We start from the raw sequence: 22,605 nt of genomic DNA on the forward strand, positions 1-22,605 counted from the left end.
ATTGCTCTCTTGTGTAAATGTTATCTATCACATCTAAAAGAAAATGAAATCTTCACAGTGACATTCTTGAAGGAAAGATTACTGCCCACAAGCGTCCCAAAATTCTTCCATATTCATTTTGCCTCCATGAGGAAAGATAGAAATCTACAAAACACTCAAAACTACCTTAAACTTCTCTTTTTTCGAGCTTCTTGTAGTACTTTGTTCACTTTTGTAAAGAGATTTTGTGTGATCTGCATTCTCTAATATGAAATCCAGCAAATCATTGTCAGTGAATAGTCTACAGGCCTAAAGAGTGCTGTTAGCATTTCTGGCTACACCAGTGACACCAAGCAAATGTGTTACTGGATTGTGAGATCTGGAGTGCACATTTTGGTTGGGAACATTTTTCAGCCATTTAGTTTGTCTTTTTCTTGACAAATATTAAGGTGATGGTTCACGCGAAGAGTGATCACATTTCTGACAGGATGGTCGATGTTGTCTTTGCTGTCCTGCTGCTGGTCAGTTATTTTATTTCTTTTCACGATCACTCCCAGGAACAAAATTAGGATCTGCATATCAGTCATCAGTATTACTTTCTAATAATCATTTATTTTCCTCCCTGGTTTATTCGATGCTACCAAGCCATTTTTGAGTAGTTTTATTGTATGAAGTCAGTGGTACTAGAAAAGTACATAAGCACAAAAAGCTAACGTAAATGAACAGGCTGGGTCTCGCAAATCCAGATCATGTTGTTCATTTCCATGTCAATAATCAACTGATGAACAAAGTGGAGTGATGAAACACTTAGTGGTCTCTAGGAATGTTAACTGCAAGCTACAATGAATGGCTTAACTTATAAATAGCATACTCTTGACGATATTTTAAAACAAAATCCACCATGATCTTGGAGGACCCAGCCTGTTCCTTTTAGCATTAAGCTAGCAGTGGGGAGATATAAGACCAGACCTGTATCTATCCTCTGAGCTGAGGCTGGTGATCAATCACTTATCATCCAGTAGCAGTTCCTCATTGTGTGCCAGGCATACTACCTATTGGCCACCCTAAAATCATCTTCATGTAATAGTGTTGGTTTATTGAACATTTCATGGTTTCAGTTTTTTTAGTTCAGAAGATTTTTACAACCAAGCACCTAAAACTCCCGATTATTGTCACAACCGGGTGTGGAGTGGTGTGCGTGCGTGTGCGTGCGTACCCTAGATGGTGTTGTACTCCAAATTAAAGGATAAAGAATATACAATAAAACTGACAAAGTAGTTAACAGTATGTGTGGAGAATATGTAATACACCTAATGACAAATCCATACCAGAAACCAATATTAAACAAGGTTATTTGATTGCTCATTCAAATTTCAAAATAGATAAAACAATTAGATGTTCATTACATACCCTTTTCTAATACTACTTGGGAAATATAAACTACAGGTTTCATTTCTCTTGTCATCTACAGGACACAAATGAGCACCGTTAGATCTTCCAGTGTTTTAGAATAAATAGTAACTGTCTAAATGACTCTTTTTCTTTATCCCCACCCCCACTTCTTGCAATCCCCTGCACACTACCACAAAAATTGATGGTGACTGATTTGGGACTATAACCAAAGCTGGTCTTTGGCAAGAGAAGTAAAAAAGAAACTGTGATTTAGATTGATACTATTTATTCTTGTATATACCAAATTCCTGAAGTTCTAACTGGCTGCCAAAATTTCTTTCACTGTATGCTCCCTCCACACACAATTTGTACTGTATGACTGAACTGACTTCTCCACTGCTTGTACTTACCACTGAAAGGAGTGGGCAAGATGTACTGGTCTATGCAATGAAATCCCTAAAGAAAGCAATGAGATGCTTGTTAGAAGAAAGATAGGTCATAAATGTGTACTTCAAAGAATTTCACTTGTTTTGTTCCCACAGTATAGATGACATATAATCTAAGAGTGAAACATGAGTTACTTCCAATACATCTCATGCAACAAATGAAAATTATAAAATTCCGTATTACGATAGCTTGCAAAAATCAGTATGCTTTAGTCATTACAACAATGCATTTATGGCTGTACATGTCCACTGAAAGATGGTGGTGGTAAATTTTTTAACTATCACAGAAATATTGCTTCTATAATAGTAAGCAAAATTCTGGCAGAATGTAAATAATTAAGGAATGTAGGAGACGACTCACCAGATAGAAGTGACTTGTATGTGGCTGTTGACGAGTCAACACCCCTGCTGTTTGGTGAGTGGTCTCCTTTACTCCTTAATTATTAATGTGAAAGAAATTTCAGTGTAAATAATTATATGAATTTATTTAAAAACAAAGATGATGTAACTTACCATACGAAAGCACTGGCAGGTCGATAGAAACACAAACAAACACATACATAAACACAAAATTCTAGCTTTCGCAACTCGCACACCTGTCCTTTTTTCCCCCTAAGGTAAGTCTTTCCGCTCCCGGGATTGGAATGACTCCTTACCCTCTCCCTTAAAACCCACATCCTTTCGTCTTTCCCTCTCCATCCCTCTTTCCTGACGAAGCAACCATTGGTTGCGAAAGCTAGAATTTTGTGTGTATGTATGTGTTTGATAGTGTTTCTATCGACCTGCCAGCGCTTTCGTATGGTAAGTCACATCATCTTTGTTTTTAAATATATTTTTCCCGTGTGGAATGTTTCCCTATTATATTCATTATATGAATTGATATGTGTGCAAGAACATATCACCCATAACAGCCCATATTTTTGATAGGTGGAGACCACATGCCTACGTTTGGTGATAATAGATGACTGCAGAGATGCTGATGTCCCATTATTTGAACTGACATTTCTGCAGTTGCAACTGAAACAGGAACTTGGTGGTGCTGGAAACTCCTCTTTCTGTCTATGTGGTGATTATTACAACAGGCTCTTGTCTGGATGGGAGCCTTTCCTTGAACCATGGGGGTAAGTAACAAGTACCTTTACAGCTAAATAAAAACATGAAGTTTATATATCAACAAAAACAATTATATATTTTTGGGGTAAAAATGTGTCTAATATATAATGTAATATAATATAATATAATAGGGTTGGTACAAAAAATCTACTTACCAAGTGGTGACAGGAGAAAATGCATATGAAGTTTAAAGAAATGTGCAAGCTGTCGGAGCCAGTGGCTCCCTCTTCTGGTAGAAGGATTGAAGGGGGAGGAAGAGAGAGGAAGAAAAAGGATTGGCGAGTTTTAGGAAATGGGGAAAATTCGGAAAAGTCACCCAGAACCTTGGGTCTGGGCAGACTTACTGGACAAGATGAGAAGGAAAGATGGGTTGTTCGCGACAACTCCAGATGAGATTTGAAAACCTGAGAGCTTAAAGGTGGAAGCTAGGGCAGTAAGCAAAACAGAGATTTTTGATGGAACATTGTGAAGGAGTTACGAAGAGCGGAAAGGTAAGTGCATTGTATGTGATAGGCTTTATTGGAGGGAGGGGAGGGGGATCTGAGATAGACAGGTCAAAAAATAACAAGATTTATAAAACTAAAAGGGAATGAAGAAAGGAATAGTTACTGAGAAGAAATGCTGAGATTGAGGAAATTAAAGAAAATGACTAGTGTAAATTAAGGCCAGGTGAGTGGCAAAAACCAAGAACATGTTCCAACCTTTGAAGTGTTGTGAAACTTGTGTCTGGGAGTAAGAATCCAGATGGCACATGTGGTGAAACAGGCACTGAAGTCATGACTGTTTTGTTGCAGGGCACACACTGCAACAGGATATTGTGTGTTGCCAGTTTACACCCTCTGTCTATGCTCATTCATCCTGTTGGATAACTTGGTGGTAGTCGTACCTATGTAGAAGGGTGAACAGTGTTTACATAACAGCTGATACATGACATAACCTAGATGAAGTAGCTGACAAATATCTTTAAGACCAGGATAATACTGAGTGATGAGAATTGTACTCCTGAACCCTTTTTTTTTGGAGGGATCAGCAGTACCAGGATTGGATGTGGTGGCCTGGGAAATCTAATTTTCAACTAGATTGGTAGGGCAATTATGCCCAGTGAAGGCTCAGGTGAGAATGATGGTGAACTGATGTAAAATGTATGCAGCTGAACAAATAAATTTGCCTCGGATGTCAAGGCTGTATGGGAGAGGTTGTTTCACATGGAAGGGATGGCAACTGTCAGAATTTAAGTACTGGAAACTTGAGATTGGAGTATCAAACATATTAGGAAAATGATAGACTGCTACTCACCATATAGATGATGCAATGAGCTGCAGACAGGCATTACGAAAAGACTGTTAACACATTTAGCTTTCAGCCAAAACCTTCTTCAAAAAAGAAAATACACCATTCACACAAGCAAGCACCTCACACATGCATGACTGCTTTCTCCAGCAGTTCTGACTACATTTCTCTTCTCATTTAGGTAAACCTCTGCCTTTTCCTCATGTCCACTTTTGTTGTGCAGTTGATGCTAAAAAATCTAAATTCCTCTCTAACCACTTTATCATTTAATGCATACCCTTTGATAGAGCTAAGGAAGTTCTTCCCTGCTGCTTTTGTGTGACTTTTGTCTGTTTTGGGCATTACCCATGTTGTACTTCTCTAAGGAACTACCCACCAATCATAATTTTATAAATTTGAATTGATTTTCCATTTTTGGTTTCCTTCCAGATTGCATTTAATTGTTATGTACATTGTTTGGGATTTGTGTAGTTTTATACGTGTATTATCATCATACTGTTAACTGATATCATAACCTAAATAGCTAAAATGAGAATTTGTTTTTTTATCTAATGTGTTATATTTCTATGACTGCAGTGTTGTTTTTTTAGATCAGTAAATGTAGGTAGACTATATGTGGTTCAATTTGTGAATAACATTTGCACCCTGTCGTCTACATCCTCTGTAACTATAATGTCAAAAGCAAAGCATCTGTTGGGTCCCCATAAGTTTCACACAATACTTGAACAACAATGAATGGGTTGCAGGAACTCCTTTCACAATTTCAATGGAATGAGAGAGAGAAAACTCCTTGATTGTTTAAGGACAGTCTAGTGGAGTGGATGGATTTGCCAGACACAAGAAACCTGTTGTAATAGAATAAAGTTTCTTGGCTTTAATCAATTATTGCTCAAGTGTGAATAATATTTACTGCTTGAAACATTTTTCCCTATTATGAGAGTTATCTTAAAATTGTCTGGCTTTTTGCCTAGTTATGCAATAGAGACAAATGCGACTCACATTTGTTCTACTTCTATCAAATCTCTGCTACTTCTCTTAGAAGTGAAAAGAACTGATGTCCCTTGTTCTAGGTCCATTGTGTGAGCTCTGTTACTTTTAGGTGGCCCAGTATTACTTATCAGTCCAAAAAATTCAAGACTAAGTTGATTAATAGTACTGATCTAATTCCATACCACAATACAGTCTCTTCCACAAATTCTTTCATCACTGTCTCAACACCTCGATATTCTATTGGATCACTGATGTGACCTTACTTAAGTCATCTTGAAATGTTAGTATGTGCATGTTTCCTGCTTTCATTACATATATAGAATAGACCCTCTATATTGATACTGCATTTCTCAAAGTCCATTTCTCCCCTGTCTGTAATCACTAACAGTACTTTCATTTTGCTGTGTGTGAAATTACTTTTCTGGCAAGTGTTACAGGTTCGAATCTACTGTAGGATATATTTCTTCATTTATCTCTCTGTTTTATACTATTTATGCGGTCTAACATCCTGTGATCGCTTGGTGCCCTTCTAATTGATTATCATGCATATCTTTCACGTTCCGTGGCTGTTCATCCACACTAATTTCATTGCTCTCTTCCAGTGTTCATGTGTCTACCATTTGTGTGGCTCTCTTTCACTGGGCTGTATTTTAATTATTGCATCTGCACGTACGTAAATTTTGTCATCATGTACACATCATCGTACAGGTATTCCTTGGTCTTCAACCACAACTTAAACAATTGTGACAGTGGGTCTTTAACACTGAAAATACAGGTCAAAGGCTTGTAGTGAAAGTTCTTAAGTACACATATTGTCCGAACTGCTTCATAGCCCACAAGGTTGCTAAGCATTCTTACTCAGTCGCAGTAAACTCTTATCTGTTTTTAATCAGTGACATCAAGACACATGCTATTAGCAAATCTGCACCAAACTTTCCGTGTGACAAAAACAATTGTAACACTTCTCCTCTGGCATTGATGGTTACTACAAACAGTTTTCCAAAATCAGGGTAGCTCAGTATCAAGGGGTTCACCAATTTTTCTCTTAACTCTTAGAACGCTGCTTGCTGCTGTTTCCCCTTTTGTAATTTAATAACATGTACAGGGGATTCAAAATCTGGCTAATTTTTGGAATGAACTTGCTGTAAAATCTTGAGAGTCTGAGATACCCGTCTTTTTTCTTTGTTGTCCTAGGGACTCGTAAGTTTTTGATTTTTTCCACATCTCTTTCATTCACGTCTATCCTTTTGTTCATTAACTTGTGCCCCAAAAATGGCACTTCAGACCTTAGAAATTCACACTTACTTGGCTTGAGGTTCAGCTGGTGCTTCCTTGTCCTATCGAAAACTTCTTGCAACTTCATTTTCTGATTTAGTGAGTTTCTAACAAAAATAATAATATTCATATATACTAGACACTTTGTTGCCTATAACCCTGGCACAGGAACATTCAGTAATCTTTGGAAAATGCTTATGCATTTCTCAATCCTGTGGACACACTCTTGTGCTCATAGTGCCGGAAATTTGTACTAATTGCTGTTCTCTCTCTCTCTCTCTCTCTCTCTTCTTCTTCTTTTTTTTTTTTTTTTAAATCGGGGGGGGGGGGGGGGGGGGGGGGGTTCCATCAGTATTTGGTGATTTCAACTAGCAGAGAATAAAGTGGGAAAGTACATTGCTCTTACCAGCTGATCCAGTATTTCAGTGATAAATAATAGGTATGGGGAAAGCCTCTTTGACTGCTATTTCATTCACGTTATGGTAGCCCTGTCATCTTTATTTTACTCATCCATTAGCTCTCCTTTTCTTTGACAGTAATAACACTGGCACATTGGCTTTCATGAATTATGTTTCCAACATCTTTTCTGCCAGTTCTTGTAAAACTTTCTTCTGTGCCTAAAGTACTCTGTAAGGTTATGCATTTACTACCCTTCTAATATGTTCTGGTAATACTGAAAGGGCATACTTCACTGTTCAGTATGGAACAACTTGTTACCTTTCATGTAAAATGTATCATGACACTCAGTACAGACATTTTCTAATTTGATAGTTAATTGGCTTCAGTTGTAATCAAAACTCTGTGATTGCTTTTGATAGCTTTATAGATAAATCCTTGTTCTCAAATTTGACAATAGCTAAAAATGGCCACATTCTTGGTTATAAGGACATTTCTTCCAGATCTGTGCTAGATATATTAAGAGGTTTGATATTTCTCTAATAATCACCTCTAATATAATAAGATTATCTGTGTTTGCTACTCTCATTTTCCTACTTTTTTTGTATTGCATGTAGCTTTCTGTATTGCACTTAATTAAAAAAAAAAAAAGCTCCACACTAGTCCTCTTTATTTATGAGTTTCTATAAAGTAAGGTGTGTGACTTCATAGTTGAGTGCCAGACTACAGTTCCATAGGTCGTAGGTTCAACCCCCAGGCAGTCTAAGGATTTTTCTGTCATTTATTACATCTTTCACCTCTGGTTGTGTTTTTTAATCTGTCAGAAAGGCATGCCTGTTACATTTCTGTCGCAGTGACTGTGAAAGCTTGAGTACACATGTGTACTGTGTATTACCATGCAGGTAATGATGTATTATCTGGAAGAAGGAATGAAAAATTAACTTACAAGGAACCCTGGATTATTATTATTATTATTATTACCACCATTATTTATTATTAACAATAATTAAAAAAAGGTTTTACATACACAAGCTTTAAAAGCCTATGGCTCCTTCTTCCAGCAGAAGGATTGAAGGGGATGGAAGATGGGTGAAGGGAAAGGAACTGGACAGGTTTAGGAAAAGTCACCCAGAACTCTGGGTCAGGGGGCCCTTACTGGACATAATGAGAAGGAAAAACAGATTGTCGGGGACTGCACCGGATGAGATTCGAAAACGTGAGAGCTTAAAGGTGGGAGACAGGGCAATGTACATTGTATATAAAGTGGTGGGAGGGGATGGGGAAAAATAGACAGAGCAGAAAATTAAAGATGTAGCAAAATGGAGTGAAGATCGGAGTAGTTACTATGAAGAAATGCTGAAACAGGAGAAGTTAGGTAAATTAAGGCCAGGTGGGTGGCAAGAACCGAGGACATGTTGTAGCATTAGTTCCAACCCGTGGAGTTCTGAGAAACGTGTCTGGGTGAAGAATCCAGATGGGCACATGTGCTGAGATAGCCACTGAGGTCATGGCTGTCATGTTGTAGAGCATGCTCTGCAACAGGATATTTTGTATTGCCAGTATACTCCATCTGGCTATGCCCATTCATCCTGACAACTTGGTAGTAGTCATGCCGATGTAAAAGGCTGAATAGTGTTTATGTAATTGCTGGTACATGATGTGTCATTTCACAGATGGCTCTCCCTTTGATAGTATATGTTTTGCCAGTTACAGGGCTGCTATAGATGGTGATAGGAGGGTGCGTAGTGGAAATCTTGGAGTGGGGACAGTCACCAGGAGTAGGAGCCATAGGGTAGGGAGGTGGGTGCAGAAAGAGCATAGGGTCTGACAAGGACATTGTAGAGATTGGGAGGGCGACGAAAAGCTATTCTAGGTGTGGTGGGCAAGATTTCAGACAGAACGAATCTCATTTCAGGGCATGATTTTTAGGAAGTCATTGCCCTGTTAAAGTAGCTGCTTAATACATTCCAGACCAGAATAATACTGAGTCACCAGTGGTGTGCTCCAAAGTTGTTTTTTGAGAGGATCAGCAGTACCAGGATTGGCTGTGATAGCTAGGGAAATCTGCGTTTGAGCTTCGCTTGTGGGGCAATTATGTCTAATGGAGGCTGATGTGAGAATGGGGGTGTATTGCTATAAAGAGTCGGCATCCGAATAAATATGTTTGCCTCGAATGCCAAGGCGGTATGGGGTGAGTAAAGTTTGACATGGAAAGGATGGCAGCGGTCAAAATGTAAATACTGTTGTTTGTTAATAGGTTTAATGTGGACAGATATGTATAGCTGGCCTTCGGTGAGAATATCATTATCAAGGAAAGTGGCATGGGATTCAGAATAAGACGATGTGAATTTAAGTTGGGAGAAGGTAAATTTTAACAGTTGAGTTGGAATCACAGGGATGGGATCTTGATGGCAGATGCTGTATGTAGAGGTGTCAGACAACTGGCATAGACCTTCACTAACATACTTCTGTCAATCAAGTACCACAGTGGTAGATCCTTTGTCTGTTGGGAGATAATGATGGAGTCATCAGCATTTGGGAATGCAAAGCCTGGTTTTGTGCAGAGGACAGATTAGAGCCATGTTGCTGGGAGCTGAAGAAAGATTGTGAAGCAATACTGGATGTGAGAAATTCTCGGAAGGCTTGTAAGGGATGATTTTGAGGTAGTGGTGGTGGATCAAATTGGGATTTTGGTCAGAACTGTTCAAAGCTGGGTTCAGAGCCAGGTTTGTTGTTGGAAAGGTTTTGGGACTGGGTCGCAAAATGATATTTCCAGTTGACAGTGTGGTTTAGATACATTGATGACCTCTTTGCCATGCCATCTCTGGTGAAGCTGACCTGTTTAATTTCCTGGAATGTCTAAATACCTTCTCCCAATTAAATTTCATATGATCCTGTTTTGAATCCCATGCCCTCCAAAAAACAACTTTGGAGCACTCCACTTGTCACTCAGTATTGTCCTGGTCTTGAATGAATTAATCAGCTTCTTCAACAAGGCCATGACTTTCTAAAATCATGTCCTGAAATAAGATCCATTGTGTCTGAGATTGTGCCCACCACACCTAGAATAGCTTTTTGTCACCCTCCCAATCTCCGCAATGTCGTTGTCAGCCCCTATGCTTTTTCTGCACCTCCCTACCCTATGGGTCTTACTCGTGTGACTGCCCCTGCTGCAAGACTTGCCCTATGCACCCACCTACCACCACCTATAGCAGCCTTGTAACTGGCAAAACATATACTGTCAAAGAGAGAGCACCACTTGTGGAATGACACCTGTCATATATCAGCTGTTACGTAAACATTGTTTGGCCTTTTACATTGGCATGACTGCCACCAGATTATCTATTAGGATGAATTGGCAAAGGCAGAGGGTGTATACTGACAACACGCATATCCTGTTGCAGAGCATGCTCTTACAATGTGACAATGGTATCCTCAGTGCCTGTTTGACCAGACGCGCCATTTGGATTCTTACCCCAGGCACCAGTTTCTCAGAACTTCACAGGTGGGAACTAGCACTACAACATGTCCTTGGTTCTTGTCACCCACCTGGCCTTAAGTTACATTAATTTCTTTCATCTCAGCATTTCTTCATTATAACTACTCTTTTCTTCACTCCACTTTAGTTTTCTACATCTTTCATTGTCATTTTTCACTGACCTCCTCCCACCTCTGTTATGTACAATGCACTTAGCTTTTCATTCTTACTAACTTGTGTGCAATGTTTTAGCAGCAATCTCTGTCTTGATATTACCCTGTCTTCCACCTTTTAGCTCTTGGATTTACAAATCTAGTCGAGTGCAGTCCTCAACAATCAATCTTTACTTCCCATCCCGTCCAGTAAGTCTCCCCTGACCCGGGGTTCTGGGTGACTTTTCCAAACTCTATCCCTTTTCGTGAACCTCCTCATTTCTTTTTCATTCACCCCACTTCCTTTCCGTTCAACCTTTCTGCTGGAAGATGGAGCCACTGGCTCCAAAAGCTTGTGCATAGTAAAACCTTTTGTGTGTATGTGTGTTCTCCGGCTGCTACTCGGTGAGTAGATTTTTTATGTATCCAATTATATTACATTGTAAAAAAATGATTATTTTCATTGTTATATTACCAATAATTTGACTTTTTCTTGCCCAATGATTTCTGTTTGTCTGTGGCTCTCTCTCTGTTCCTGTGCATATTGCTTACTAGCATTTATTTTGTCAATGACATTATTTTCAGGTGTCAGTTAACATGGAATCACACTCCATCATCACCCTCCTCACCAAGTCCGTTAGAAAACAGATTAAATGTGAACATAACTTCAGTAGATATCTTGAATGTAAATATTACCAGTACTATTGTAGACTTGTTCAAGACTGTTAAAGAAAATTGGATGCTAGATTATGGGAGTACGTCACAAGACAGGTGAACTTGACCTTGAAGTTGATTTTTCTGGAATCCAATTTCCATACTCCGTACTTTATTACAACTGAGAGTGTGTTTTTGTTCCAGAGTTGACTTTTATTCCAAGAATAGCCCAGCTGGTTACAGACGCCGCTCTCCTTTTGTACCATATGCTCTACACAACAAGACAGGCTCGACTCTGTGGTTCCATACTCATGTCACGGATATAGAGAAGTAATATATATGTAAAATATTTAGTTTTCATGTTAAAGATGGAGCTAGCATTGAGAATTAATTGTTCATTTAATATACAAAGTGACAACAGAAATAAAACTGATAATGAATTTAGGATCTCTCAAGACACCTGTTGTTAAAGTACATTGAATACCACAATTAAGCAATCTACTGAATAATAAGATAGTGAGGAATAATTTTCCTAATACCACCAGAGAGTCAATGGTGGAGAAATGGCTGAATAAGATACTCTCAGTTTTCAAGCAGTGTCAATTATGTTAGCATTTTCAAGTTTTCAACAATTATCACTGGCAGTGTCTTCAGGAGTGAAATGTCAGGAATGGCTAAGTGTTGCAGTTAAGTGAGCAAAGGGGCACAGTCAATGGCTTACTAGATGTGGGTTGAATTTATACATGTGCAGGAAGAGATGTCAAGCAGTGTCAAGTCTGGCCTTTCTTAGGACTCTACAATGTCACAGACACAATGTTCAAAACTGCCATTCAAGCTTCCTGTACCTGATGATCATCACTCTTTACTTTTGCTCAGTAAAGGTAGCATATTGTGTTCCTGGCAGGTGGTAGTGGTCCACAAACTAGTTGATATATAGTGTATAGATTAACTGTTTACTTAAGTGCTTATGTGTACAGTGTTACTCTGGGCTGTGACAATGATGAGGCTTTAGGCTAATGGCTGTGCCACCTCTCATATGAGTAACATAACCTGAGATCCCTGAGCATGCTGCCTCTTCTGATGTGATGTGCTTAACCAGGGTAAATAGCTGAAAATGTGAGCCACCTCACTTGTTAGTACTGGGGCCAATATTTCTACAAGGTCTGGTATTGAGAAGGGGTAGGGCACCTCATCCAGGATGTGGAGAAGAGTGTCAACCACTATTGAATGCACTGGGTGCATCCAGCGGCAGCTGTCAGGTAATGGCTCATATTCACACCTGTGATGCCTATTGCCTGGGCTCGAAGGCCATCATAAGTCCCATTTGGAATATGTAGCATTGTCTTATTGTGTGGTGCCGGGTGGAAGGTTTAAACCAGATGCTCAATCAATTTTGCATAAGTCTGAAGTGCAGTTTTATTGACCAGTACTAATGAATAAAGATTTTTTATTTATTTATTTTATTTTTTATTGGGGGTGGGGGTGTTTAAATAAACCCCTTGGTATACAAATAAGCAGATAGATGTTCTACTCAAGATCCATGAGTGTGTCACCTGTAGTTGTTTTGGAAGAGAAGAAATATCCATTACATTTCAGAAAAGGAAAACTGAAATATCAGATTGTTAAATTGTCTTTTTGCATTTGCTTTACTGAAGTCTACAACACAGTTTCTTCTTTCAGTTGTAGCATTTATGAAAAAAACAGTAGAATGTAAAATATGTGAGTGCAGAATTGGAAGTAAGTTGAAGTGGTCAATCTGTTGGTTTAGCAGGTTATACTCTATATTAAGTATCTGATTTACCTGGCTGTCTCATACCAGTGTTTTATTTTTGGCTGCTGGAACAATAAAACATACATGTGAGTGGAGAAAAGGTTTATCAAAACAACTCTACATAACTATAGACTTTTTCCACTTAGATGAGTTTTATGCGTATCAAACAACGTCTCTGTAGAAATCAACATGGTTTCCACAGTACTTACTGTTTTTAATCCAGCTTGTTCTCGTCATTCATCATATCCAGGAAACAGTAAATAGTGGAACTCATGTCAATGCTTGGGGAAAGAATATTTGAATTTTGTATAGGTCTCTATATTGTTACAAGCCATAATATCCACCCTAGCTATAGTAATATTTTATGTGTCACTAATACAGTTAGTAACATCTGCTGTTGAGTTACTTTTGGTTATTGTTTGCGTGTAAAGAAAAACAGGCACATCAGTATTTAAGTATAAGAGATTGGGTTCCCCGTGATTTGCTTGCTCCGTCTTGTAGCAGTATGTCAAGAAGCTTCTGTGTTATTTAAAATGTGAATGAAGGTGTAGCTTAAGGTATATTCCATTGCTAGTTATTATTATTATCATCATCATCATCATCAGCAGCAGCAGCAGCAGCAGCAGCAGTAGTATCATTATCATCATCATTATTACATGCTTCAGTACAACAGCCCAATAGTTTTACGTACTCAACCAAAAATTACACAAGTGCAACTATTTACACTATATAAACATTCAGGTTTACCACAAGTTATGGAAATCAGAGAATATCAGACATGTCAGGGGAATATCAGAGAACTTTGAAAAAGAAAAGAAAGAAAGAAAAAAACTGGAAAAATCTTGTTTTTGTCTCAGCATATGAAATGGTTTGTTTACTGACATGCATCATCACTGGCTGCGCACAGCGGAGAACATGCGCCGCTTCCTTAAACTTTCATTCTTACTGCTTCTCACCTTCCTACCACTCCCCTCAGCTTTGCAGTCAGTGCTGCCACCACTTCTTGCTGCTAGCCCAGTAGCTGTGGACGAGAGGCAGGGAGGCATGAGGAGTGGTTTATTTGTATCTGATTCTCAGAGATTGTTGATGGAGCAACTGGAGACAGCAGTCATGTGTGCATGAGTCATGTCTGAGTGATTGTATGGATGTGTATGTGCCCTCGTTTTCTGACAAAGCCTATTGCCAAAAATTTTGTTATGAGATTGTGATTGTCTTTTCCATGTGCCTTTCTGTGGCTCGGTGATCACCTTTAAGGCGAGTTGCTACCTATCCTCATTAGTATTGATTCTCAGAGTGTTTGCGCAAGTTATCTGTTGCATGGATTGATCAACATTTCATCAACATGCTGTCTGTGACAATTGAATAGCTAGCCACACGGGTGGATATCCGCAATGGGCCGAAACCACAGGCCATTTCTGCAGGTATCTCTAACGGATCGCACCTGCTGATCTGAAGCCCATTGTTTCACACTGATGTGTTGACCGTGCCCATTGGATCTAGTCTCACCGATCTGCTCATAGGCTGGCACTGTTTGTGTGTGGCATAATCTGGTGGATTTTTGTGGTTTATACGTGGACCCAGGATTGAGGTGCTCCTCAGCAGGCCAGAGGCCACAGGTGATGGATTTAAGAGAGTGTGATTGTCTCACCACAAGTACATTGTACAGTATGGCATTTTATAGACATTTTATTTATTGTAGTACATTTTGGCACTTCGAAATTGGTGTATATGTAAGAAAGTGTGTATGATAAGAAGAAGAAAGTTGTGGCAGTTGCTGGTGATTTGCATGCTGTATACTCATATATTTCTCGAAAGAAAAATCACACAGTACCTGTAAAATAATAGATATAACACAGTGGGTAACAACCAACAATAATGAACAAAGTAGAGACAATATTTTATTAGCGGTCACCTATAGTGTTGGTTTATGCAGCTCTTCCCTGCCTTATACAATTCTTTCAACAGGCCTACTTTTTCTGAGGTTACTTCTGAAACCAGTGAAGGTATTTTAAATCTGTCTTGCGACTCCAAGGAAATACATATTATTGTCACCACATGTGCTTCATTTTATGGAAATAAAAAACAACAGTGGTTTTAATGAAACACACATACCATTTGGCTTACTTTCTCCATGTAAAAACAGTTCATTACAGAAGATGTTGATGTTAGTATTAAAGGTCTTTGCTCGCACAGGGGAGAAATACAGAAGTCTTTATATTTTTTTGTCAACTTACATCTGTACTTACCCTCGAGATCTTAAAATTTGTCAGGAAAAATGCTAAAACTTGTCTGGAAATCAGTGGAATATCAGAGAATTTCACTTAGGCCATCTCGTTGCAACCCTGACATTACACAGCGCAGTTTGATACTACCAGGGAAACATCTGTCAAGGCACTTATTTACAATGTGGCTCACTGTCTAAATATCACCACAGTCAACAATGCAGGAAAAGACAGGTTGCTACTCACTGTAAAGAAGACATGTCTAGTTGCAGACATGCACAATTAAAAGACACTTACATAAAGCTTTCAGCCACAGCCTTCATTGGTAAAAGAAACACACACACACACACACACACAAGACACTTACATAAAGCTTTCAGCCACAGCCTTCATTGGTAAAAGAAAAACACACACACACACACACACACACACACACACACACACACACACACACACACACACACACGCAATTCACATATACAAGCAGGCACACCTCACACACACACACACACACACACACACACACACACACACAACTTCCAACTCAAGCATCTCGGGCTGGAGTTGTCCCCAGCTCATGGTCTAGTGGCTAGAGTGTTGCTGCATCGGGATCACAGGGTCCTGGGTTCGATTCCTGTCCGGGTTGGGGATTTTCTCCGCCTGGGGACTGGGTGTTTGTGTTGTCGCTGTCATTTCATCATTCATCATGACAGTGGCTAGATTGGACAGTGTAAAAATTGGACTGTTTAAAAATAGGGACTTGTACGGGCGCTAATGACCGTGCAGTTGAGTGACCCACAAACCTATCATCATCATCAGCAGCAGCAGCAGGCTGGAGTTGACAAGTGTGTGTGCGTGAGGTGTGCTTGCGTGTGTGTGTGTGTGTGTGTGTGTGTGTGTGTGTGTGTGTGTGTGTGTGTCTTTTACTGATGAAGGCTGTGGGCAAAGCTTTACATAAGTGTCTTTTAACTGTGCCTGTCTGCTACCTGACATGTCTTCTTTATGGTAAGTGGCAATCTGTCTTTTCCTACATTGTTGATATTCCTACCAGGAGTTTCCATTGTTTGATTACTGTCAGAGCAAAAGCCCCATTTGTGCATGTTGTATTTGCATATATTTACTCCGGTCTGGAATATGATGAGCTGTACTTATACTTCCCTAAGATGAAGAAAGCCTGCAACATTAATTGTAGGGTTAGCAAGTTTGTGGTCACATGTTTTTGTGGCTCGCCACTCACATTTTGATTAAGCGTCCTGATTGAATCCAGTGGAGGTCATTTTGACTCCTCCGTATATTGGTCTTTCGGTTTCTAGGCATCTTATTGGCAGCAAGAATAAATCTTTGCAAAAATCAAGTGATTCAGTTTTAGAAACTTGCTGACAAAGATTGTAAAGGAGCTGCCCTTTGATGAAAATAAGCTGGGCAGATGTTTGATAGTATCAGTAGCCAGCTTGTAGATTTAGAATTGACTATGCCACTAATAATTCTTATTGCAGCATTCAAAATAACATAAACTTTCTCCACATAATGCTGCAGAACCAAACTTGTGTGCAGTATCTGACTGCAGAGTATATCATTGCAAGGGATGCTCTGTGGGGAACTGATGTATATGCTCACCTGCCAGATTCCACACCAGTTTCACTCATGTGTTTGTACTTTCTTACCTCTGTTGGAAAGGTGTTTGTTATGTCAGCATTCTGTCTAATGTGACACCAGGATATTTTGGCTTTCTGTTGTATTTGACTATGCCAGGAGGATGGTACCATGGGCTGGTTATTGCTGATGCCAGACAATTAGAGAGGCGGAAAAGTTGCCATGAATTAATAATATCTCTCTCCCTCTCTCTCTCTCTCTCTCTCTCTCTCTCTCTCTCTCTCTCTCTCTCTCTCTAGCATCTAGGTGTGTGTGGGTAGAGGGAGAAAGATGCGGGAAGCAGGAAGAAGGGTTGCAAACAGGTAGATAGCAGCTTGAAGAGAGACAGCAGGTGTGCAGGTTATGAATGCTGGAGGGAGGGATGGTAGGGGCATGGGCTACGCATGAGGCACATGGGTACTGGAGCTGATTAGATACTGTATGTGAAGAAAATGACATGGAGGCATGGTTTGGGTGGAGATTACAGGACAGAAGAAGGGGAAACTATTGGGTAGAGGGTAAGGGGACAATGGGTTAGCAGAGATTGAGGCCAGAAGGATTATGGGAGGAAAGGATGTGTTCCAAGGATAACTCCTATCTACATTCTACATGGCTCAGAAAAGCTCTTGCTGAAGGAAAGGATCCAGATGGCACGAATTGTGAAGCACCCATTCAAATCAAGCATATTGTGCCACTGGGTGGTCAACTTTATTCTTGTACACAGTTTGGAGCCAAACATTTATTCTGTTGGACAGCTGGTCGGTGGTCCATGGTCATGCCCACATAAAATGCTGTGCAGTGATTGCATCAGAGGGGGTATATGACATGGGTGCTTACACAGGTGGCCATATGTCTTCAACTGTTCTCTCTCTCTCTCTTTTTATTTTTTATTTATTTATTATTTTTTTTTTAAAAAAAAGAGCATAGATCTCTTAAATTTTGCTGATAATGTATGTTTGTGTAGAATTTTGTTAAAAGTGGAATTAGTTACTTTTGCGTCATGTCACTGTGCGTCACGTCAGAAATTCAGGATAGAGCCTATTTGCATTCAAAACTTTTCTTAATTTTGTGTGGCTGAAGTAGAGTGTTCTTGACCTCATTAATGTTGTTTTTTTTTTTTTTTTTTTTTGTCAAACATTTGCTTTATCTGCTGGAACCTAGGAAATTCTTGCTAAGTCACATGTCACATGAAACTGTTGACTCCTTTGTATTAAGGGATGGGTCTTGTTGCAGCTTCCAGACCAAAGTCCAAGCTTTTCTGCTGGAATGTGTGAAATCAAAGTCCCTGGTTTCTTTGTGCCATTCTTCTCTGCTTCATTCATTCAAGGAATTCATAAAAATTGTATCTGTTTATTGGTCTCCACTTTAATTTATTATATAGCTCAACGGGATTTTGAAAGCTACTGTTAACTTTGCTTATTTGGAAACTGATAAGTTCACTTTACATGTATCAGTGCATGATGAAATGTTTTCTTTCAGTGACATTGACAAAAGCGATAGGTGCTGTGGGATACAACATACATTCATTATATTGTATTTCTCCATAGCACCAAACCAACATATATCTGTATGGTGTTCGTAAATAATAATTTACAAAGAAAAGTAGAAATTTTTTGCTGTTTAATGGTGAAAGAATATTTATGAGTAAATATTGTTCCACTGTTTGTCATAATTCTCTTCTACAGCAGTAGCCAATGTCCAGAGGCGCCTTCAGTGAGTGAAATGATAATTACATCAAGACCCTAAGCTGTCGACAGGCATTGATATACATCAACGAGGACAGTTGAAAATGTGTGCCCCGACCAGACTCGAACCCGGGATCTCCTGCTTACCTGGCAGATGCTCTATCCATTTGAGCCACTGAGGGTGCAGAGGATAGTGTGACTGCAGGGATTTATCCCTTGCACACTCCCCGTGAGACCCACATGCCCAACTTAATGTCCACACACTGCATTCGTAGTGCCCCTGCTCATTACACTCATTACTCGCGGCAGACAATCTTACCGAGTCCCGTAAGAGTTCGGGCAATGCGTGCGCATCCAGCACAGAAGAAGTTGGTCAATGGCTGGTTAGCCTTAACTATATGAAGATGGACATGTCCAAAAGAACAGATACCATCTTCATATATTCAGTGTGTCAATTCAATTTCTGGTTGTGTTTCTAAAGTTCTGTGAAATATGCACCTGTAGCTGTAAATAACAGCTTCATTTGATTTGACACTATTTTCAGGCAGTTTCTGTAGATGTGGTGATGGTCAGAAGAAAGAGGGGTGCCGAATATGTGTACAGGTGTGGTGCTCCAGCAGTTCTCACCTCAAATCCCTCATTTTTCCCCATTGTCAAAGCCTCTTTGTTCTAAGGTTTTTTTTTCCTGTTCGCATCCCATACACTGCTAATCTGGTTTTTCAAATATGTGATCGAAAGACCTAGTGTAGCTTCTGCCAATTGTTGTAGCCTTTGCAAGAAGTCAACAAGAATAGTATCTGTAGCATCCCAGTAAACATTGGGTAAAGTCTGTCCAGCAAATGAACTGAAACTTTGTTTTTGTACAAGTCATTGGCTTTGATCCAGTGATTTGATTGCAGATTTGTTACTGGGGTGAAGTGGCAGTCCCACATATTGTTCACAGTAATAGAGCCTTGCACAAAATCGGTTTCTTTTCTTCACTCGGTCCCATATTCACATTTCATCAATGTTTGCAACCGACATTGCTATTCATGGATGTCTTTCACTTGGATCATCTTCAAGAGAAACATGGCTGCATTTGAATGAAACCACTCATTTCATAACAGCTAATAAAGTAACAGCATCTTAACAAATTTTCACTAATTTGATTTAATCTCTGGTGCCAATAAACTGTTAAAAACAAAGAGTTTTATGACTGACCAGTGTTCCAGTTAATCTGTTTGAACTAAATATTCACTAAAAACATAATAAAAATAAAGTTTCTTTGGTATTAGTGCCATAAGTGTACCAGTCTGTTTCTCTATGCTCTCATAAAGACTTGCTGATTAAACATTGAATTAATGATTGTATTTATACAGATTAAAATTAATGTGTGCATATATAATACTTTTCTTTACTCAAGCATGTCCGAAGGCCAGACCATGCACACAGAACAACACGAGAAATGGATTGAAGTTCCACCTGAAGCAACAGTGCCCTTCACCTATGAAGACAGAGGTAATAGTGATACATTTAATTATTCTTTATGCTTTAAATATGTTGTGGAGCGCCATTTGTCATCAGATAGAAAAAATTGTAATTAAATGTAGCCTGCACCTGAGTGACCTCAATGCCTGTTGTAGATAAAGTATTTGATTTGTGCTGGTACTAGCCAGTTGCTTCACTGGTAAACAAATGAATGCCTAGCTATTATTACCACAAATGTCAGTGCAGACAGATCAATAATCAATTTCCTATGGCAAACATCATGTGTTGTATTGCAGTAATGCAGTAAGTGTTTATCTTTAGTTATGAAGGACACAAACCAAGCTCTACAGTAAAATTTAGAAAATTCAGCAGCGAGCTGTACGGTGCTCAGTACTTTGTGCTTATAGAGATGTGATGGAATTTGTTTAATACATTGTTCTGATTGCGCTAAGAAATATATGATGTAAGAAATATGGACTTTTGAACTTGTAAGTAAAATGTCTGACTTGCAGGGATAATGTTTAATGATCATGCTCCACTTTGTTCTCTCTCACCATATCTCCACATTTTCTCTCACAAAATGATTGCATTGGGATTACATTGGAAACTGCTTGTAAACTACAGTGGTATTGGTTTAAGATTAATTCAGTAACTTCAGCATTAATGGGAACATGAGGGGTAGGGGGGAGAAAGATTGATGCAAAATATGAAAGTTGAAACCTATCACAGTATATTAAATGAAAACAAAATAAATAAATTGATTGGTTGCTGGGATAAAACAAATAAATAGTTTCTTCATTCATGTCTTTATTATGGCTCTGACTTCAGTAATTAGGATGATCTCTGGTTCAGCTAATAAAAAGACTGAGAAATAGGTGCTCTTGTCAATTCCTTTTAAAACCTATAATCAGTTATCTTCATCTAGCGGCTTGTGAATGAATGGATTTCTCCATATCTATGCCTCAGGCCTCACATTCTTTTTCTGCATTTTATTTTCTAGTACCGAGAAATGTTGTTCACTTGTCAAGTGTCAATTTGTTAGCGATATTGTTCTTTGTTTGTAACTCAAAGGTTAGACCTAGTACCTGTTCCATGTTCGGCTTTGTTCTGAGGTTCAATGTGAGACTTTTAAGTGTGTATCTTTTTACTTGTATGGGTTACCAATTCTTAGCAAAACACCGATCCAGAAGGGCCAGGTAATTTTTGTTCGATGTTTTCCTCCTCTAGCCTTTGACAAGTCAACACTAATCTGCAAGGCAACAGTGTTTTCAGGTTGCCTTAAAGATAATTCTTCTGCAGTTAAGTCATTCCAGAAGACTCCTCTTCCACCCTAACTCTTTTGGGTTCTTCGCTTTTAGAAATAAAACAGGAAAATGAAAGATGACCTGGAGCCTCAGAACCTTATACTATTTTGGTGGGGAGAAAAAAAGTTGACTAATTGAGATCAATAGAAAAGAAAACAGAAGCAGCCTGACACAAGCAAGTTGAAGTAATGTGAGATTCAACTAAGGACCCATGTCCCCCCCCCCCCCCCCCCCCCCCTCCCCTCAAGAAGGGATTCCTCTATGGGGATCAGTATTTTCATGGTAAGAGTAATTGTTTTCATCTGTTGTTCTAAAATTTTTCCAATCTGTTTTGAATAAGTTTCTTTAGTTTTTCCCTGCTTATTTGTTGACTCTTCATGAGTGTAGTACTGGTACTTGGTATGCGCATTGGACACAGAGCACCACGAGTACACTTGTGGACTGTTCTGTCAATTTTTGAATACTTCATTAGTTTCATTGTTTTAGCATTACAGTTTAATGATATGGAAAAGTCAGTTTGTAGGCTGTATTTTTGTGTGTTTATAGAAGCATACATACATTTCTGAAACAGAAATAGTAAGCCAATGGTAGTGAAATAGAAAGAATGTATGTGCAAATTGAGGAAATAATAAAAATGATTTCAAATGGGATGACAGTTAGGAAGTCTTTGCAGATTGAAATATAGCAACGTGTTGGGAGTGGGAGAAAGGGGAGGGGGGGGGTAATGGAAGAATCACTGAAAATTATGGACTGGGAAAAAGAAATGAAAGAGGAAGATGGAATTCTGTGGTAGATGTCAGCAAATTGTAACCAAAATTTGCTCCACAGGAGGAGGAAGATGGACTTGGAAAGTTCTCAGAGACAAGAATATGCCAACTGTGCTGTATATCATGATGCCATGGTAAGAAAAGATTCAAGAAACACATACTGGACTGTTGATGTATGGATATGGAAACAGGTAACAACCTGGTATTCATAAACAGTCAGCAGAAGTTCAAAAGAATAAACTAAAACATGGAAGGTATGAGAAAGGGGGGGAGGGGTTACTAACAAATCACTGCTATGTATTATCTGCATGTTTTTTTGTACCACAAATAAAGTTATGAATTTTACTAACAAAATTGTTCCCACCACCACCACCACCACCACCACCACCACCACCACCACTACTTAACATCCACTGATTGGTCAAGGGCTCATATTATTTTAGCTTGTATTTTGGACTTCAGAAGTAATCATGTATTTTGCTACTGCGTGCTTTCAAATGCCATTTGCCCACCATCTATTACATCTTCATCGTGGTCTTTTCTGACAACTTGAAATCCATAAAGATGTAACAAAAATCTCTCTGGCTTTAAA

The 22,605-nt window shown here is 39.0% G+C and overlaps 1 protein-coding gene across 1 annotated transcript in view; it reads left to right on the top strand.

Moving 5' to 3' along the window:
* The window catches only part of LOC124787832 (vacuolar protein sorting-associated protein 13D), a 557,316-nt gene that overhangs the window by 338,592 nt on the left and 196,119 nt on the right, over positions 1-22,605 (top strand). The window contains exons 40-43 of the mRNA XM_047254770.1: positions 2,745-2,938; positions 11,097-11,282; positions 11,370-11,495; positions 19,878-19,972. Coding sequence (XP_047110726.1) covers positions 2,745-2,938; positions 11,097-11,282; positions 11,370-11,495; positions 19,878-19,972 — 601 coding nt within the window. The remainder of the gene's footprint in view (positions 1-2,744; positions 2,939-11,096; positions 11,283-11,369; positions 11,496-19,877; positions 19,973-22,605) is intronic.

The sequence above is a fragment of the Schistocerca piceifrons genome, chromosome 3 (genome assembly GCF_021461385.2).
Source record: "Schistocerca piceifrons isolate TAMUIC-IGC-003096 chromosome 3, iqSchPice1.1, whole genome shotgun sequence".
In the NCBI taxonomy this organism is placed as follows: Eukaryota; Metazoa; Arthropoda; class Insecta; order Orthoptera; family Acrididae; genus Schistocerca; species Schistocerca piceifrons.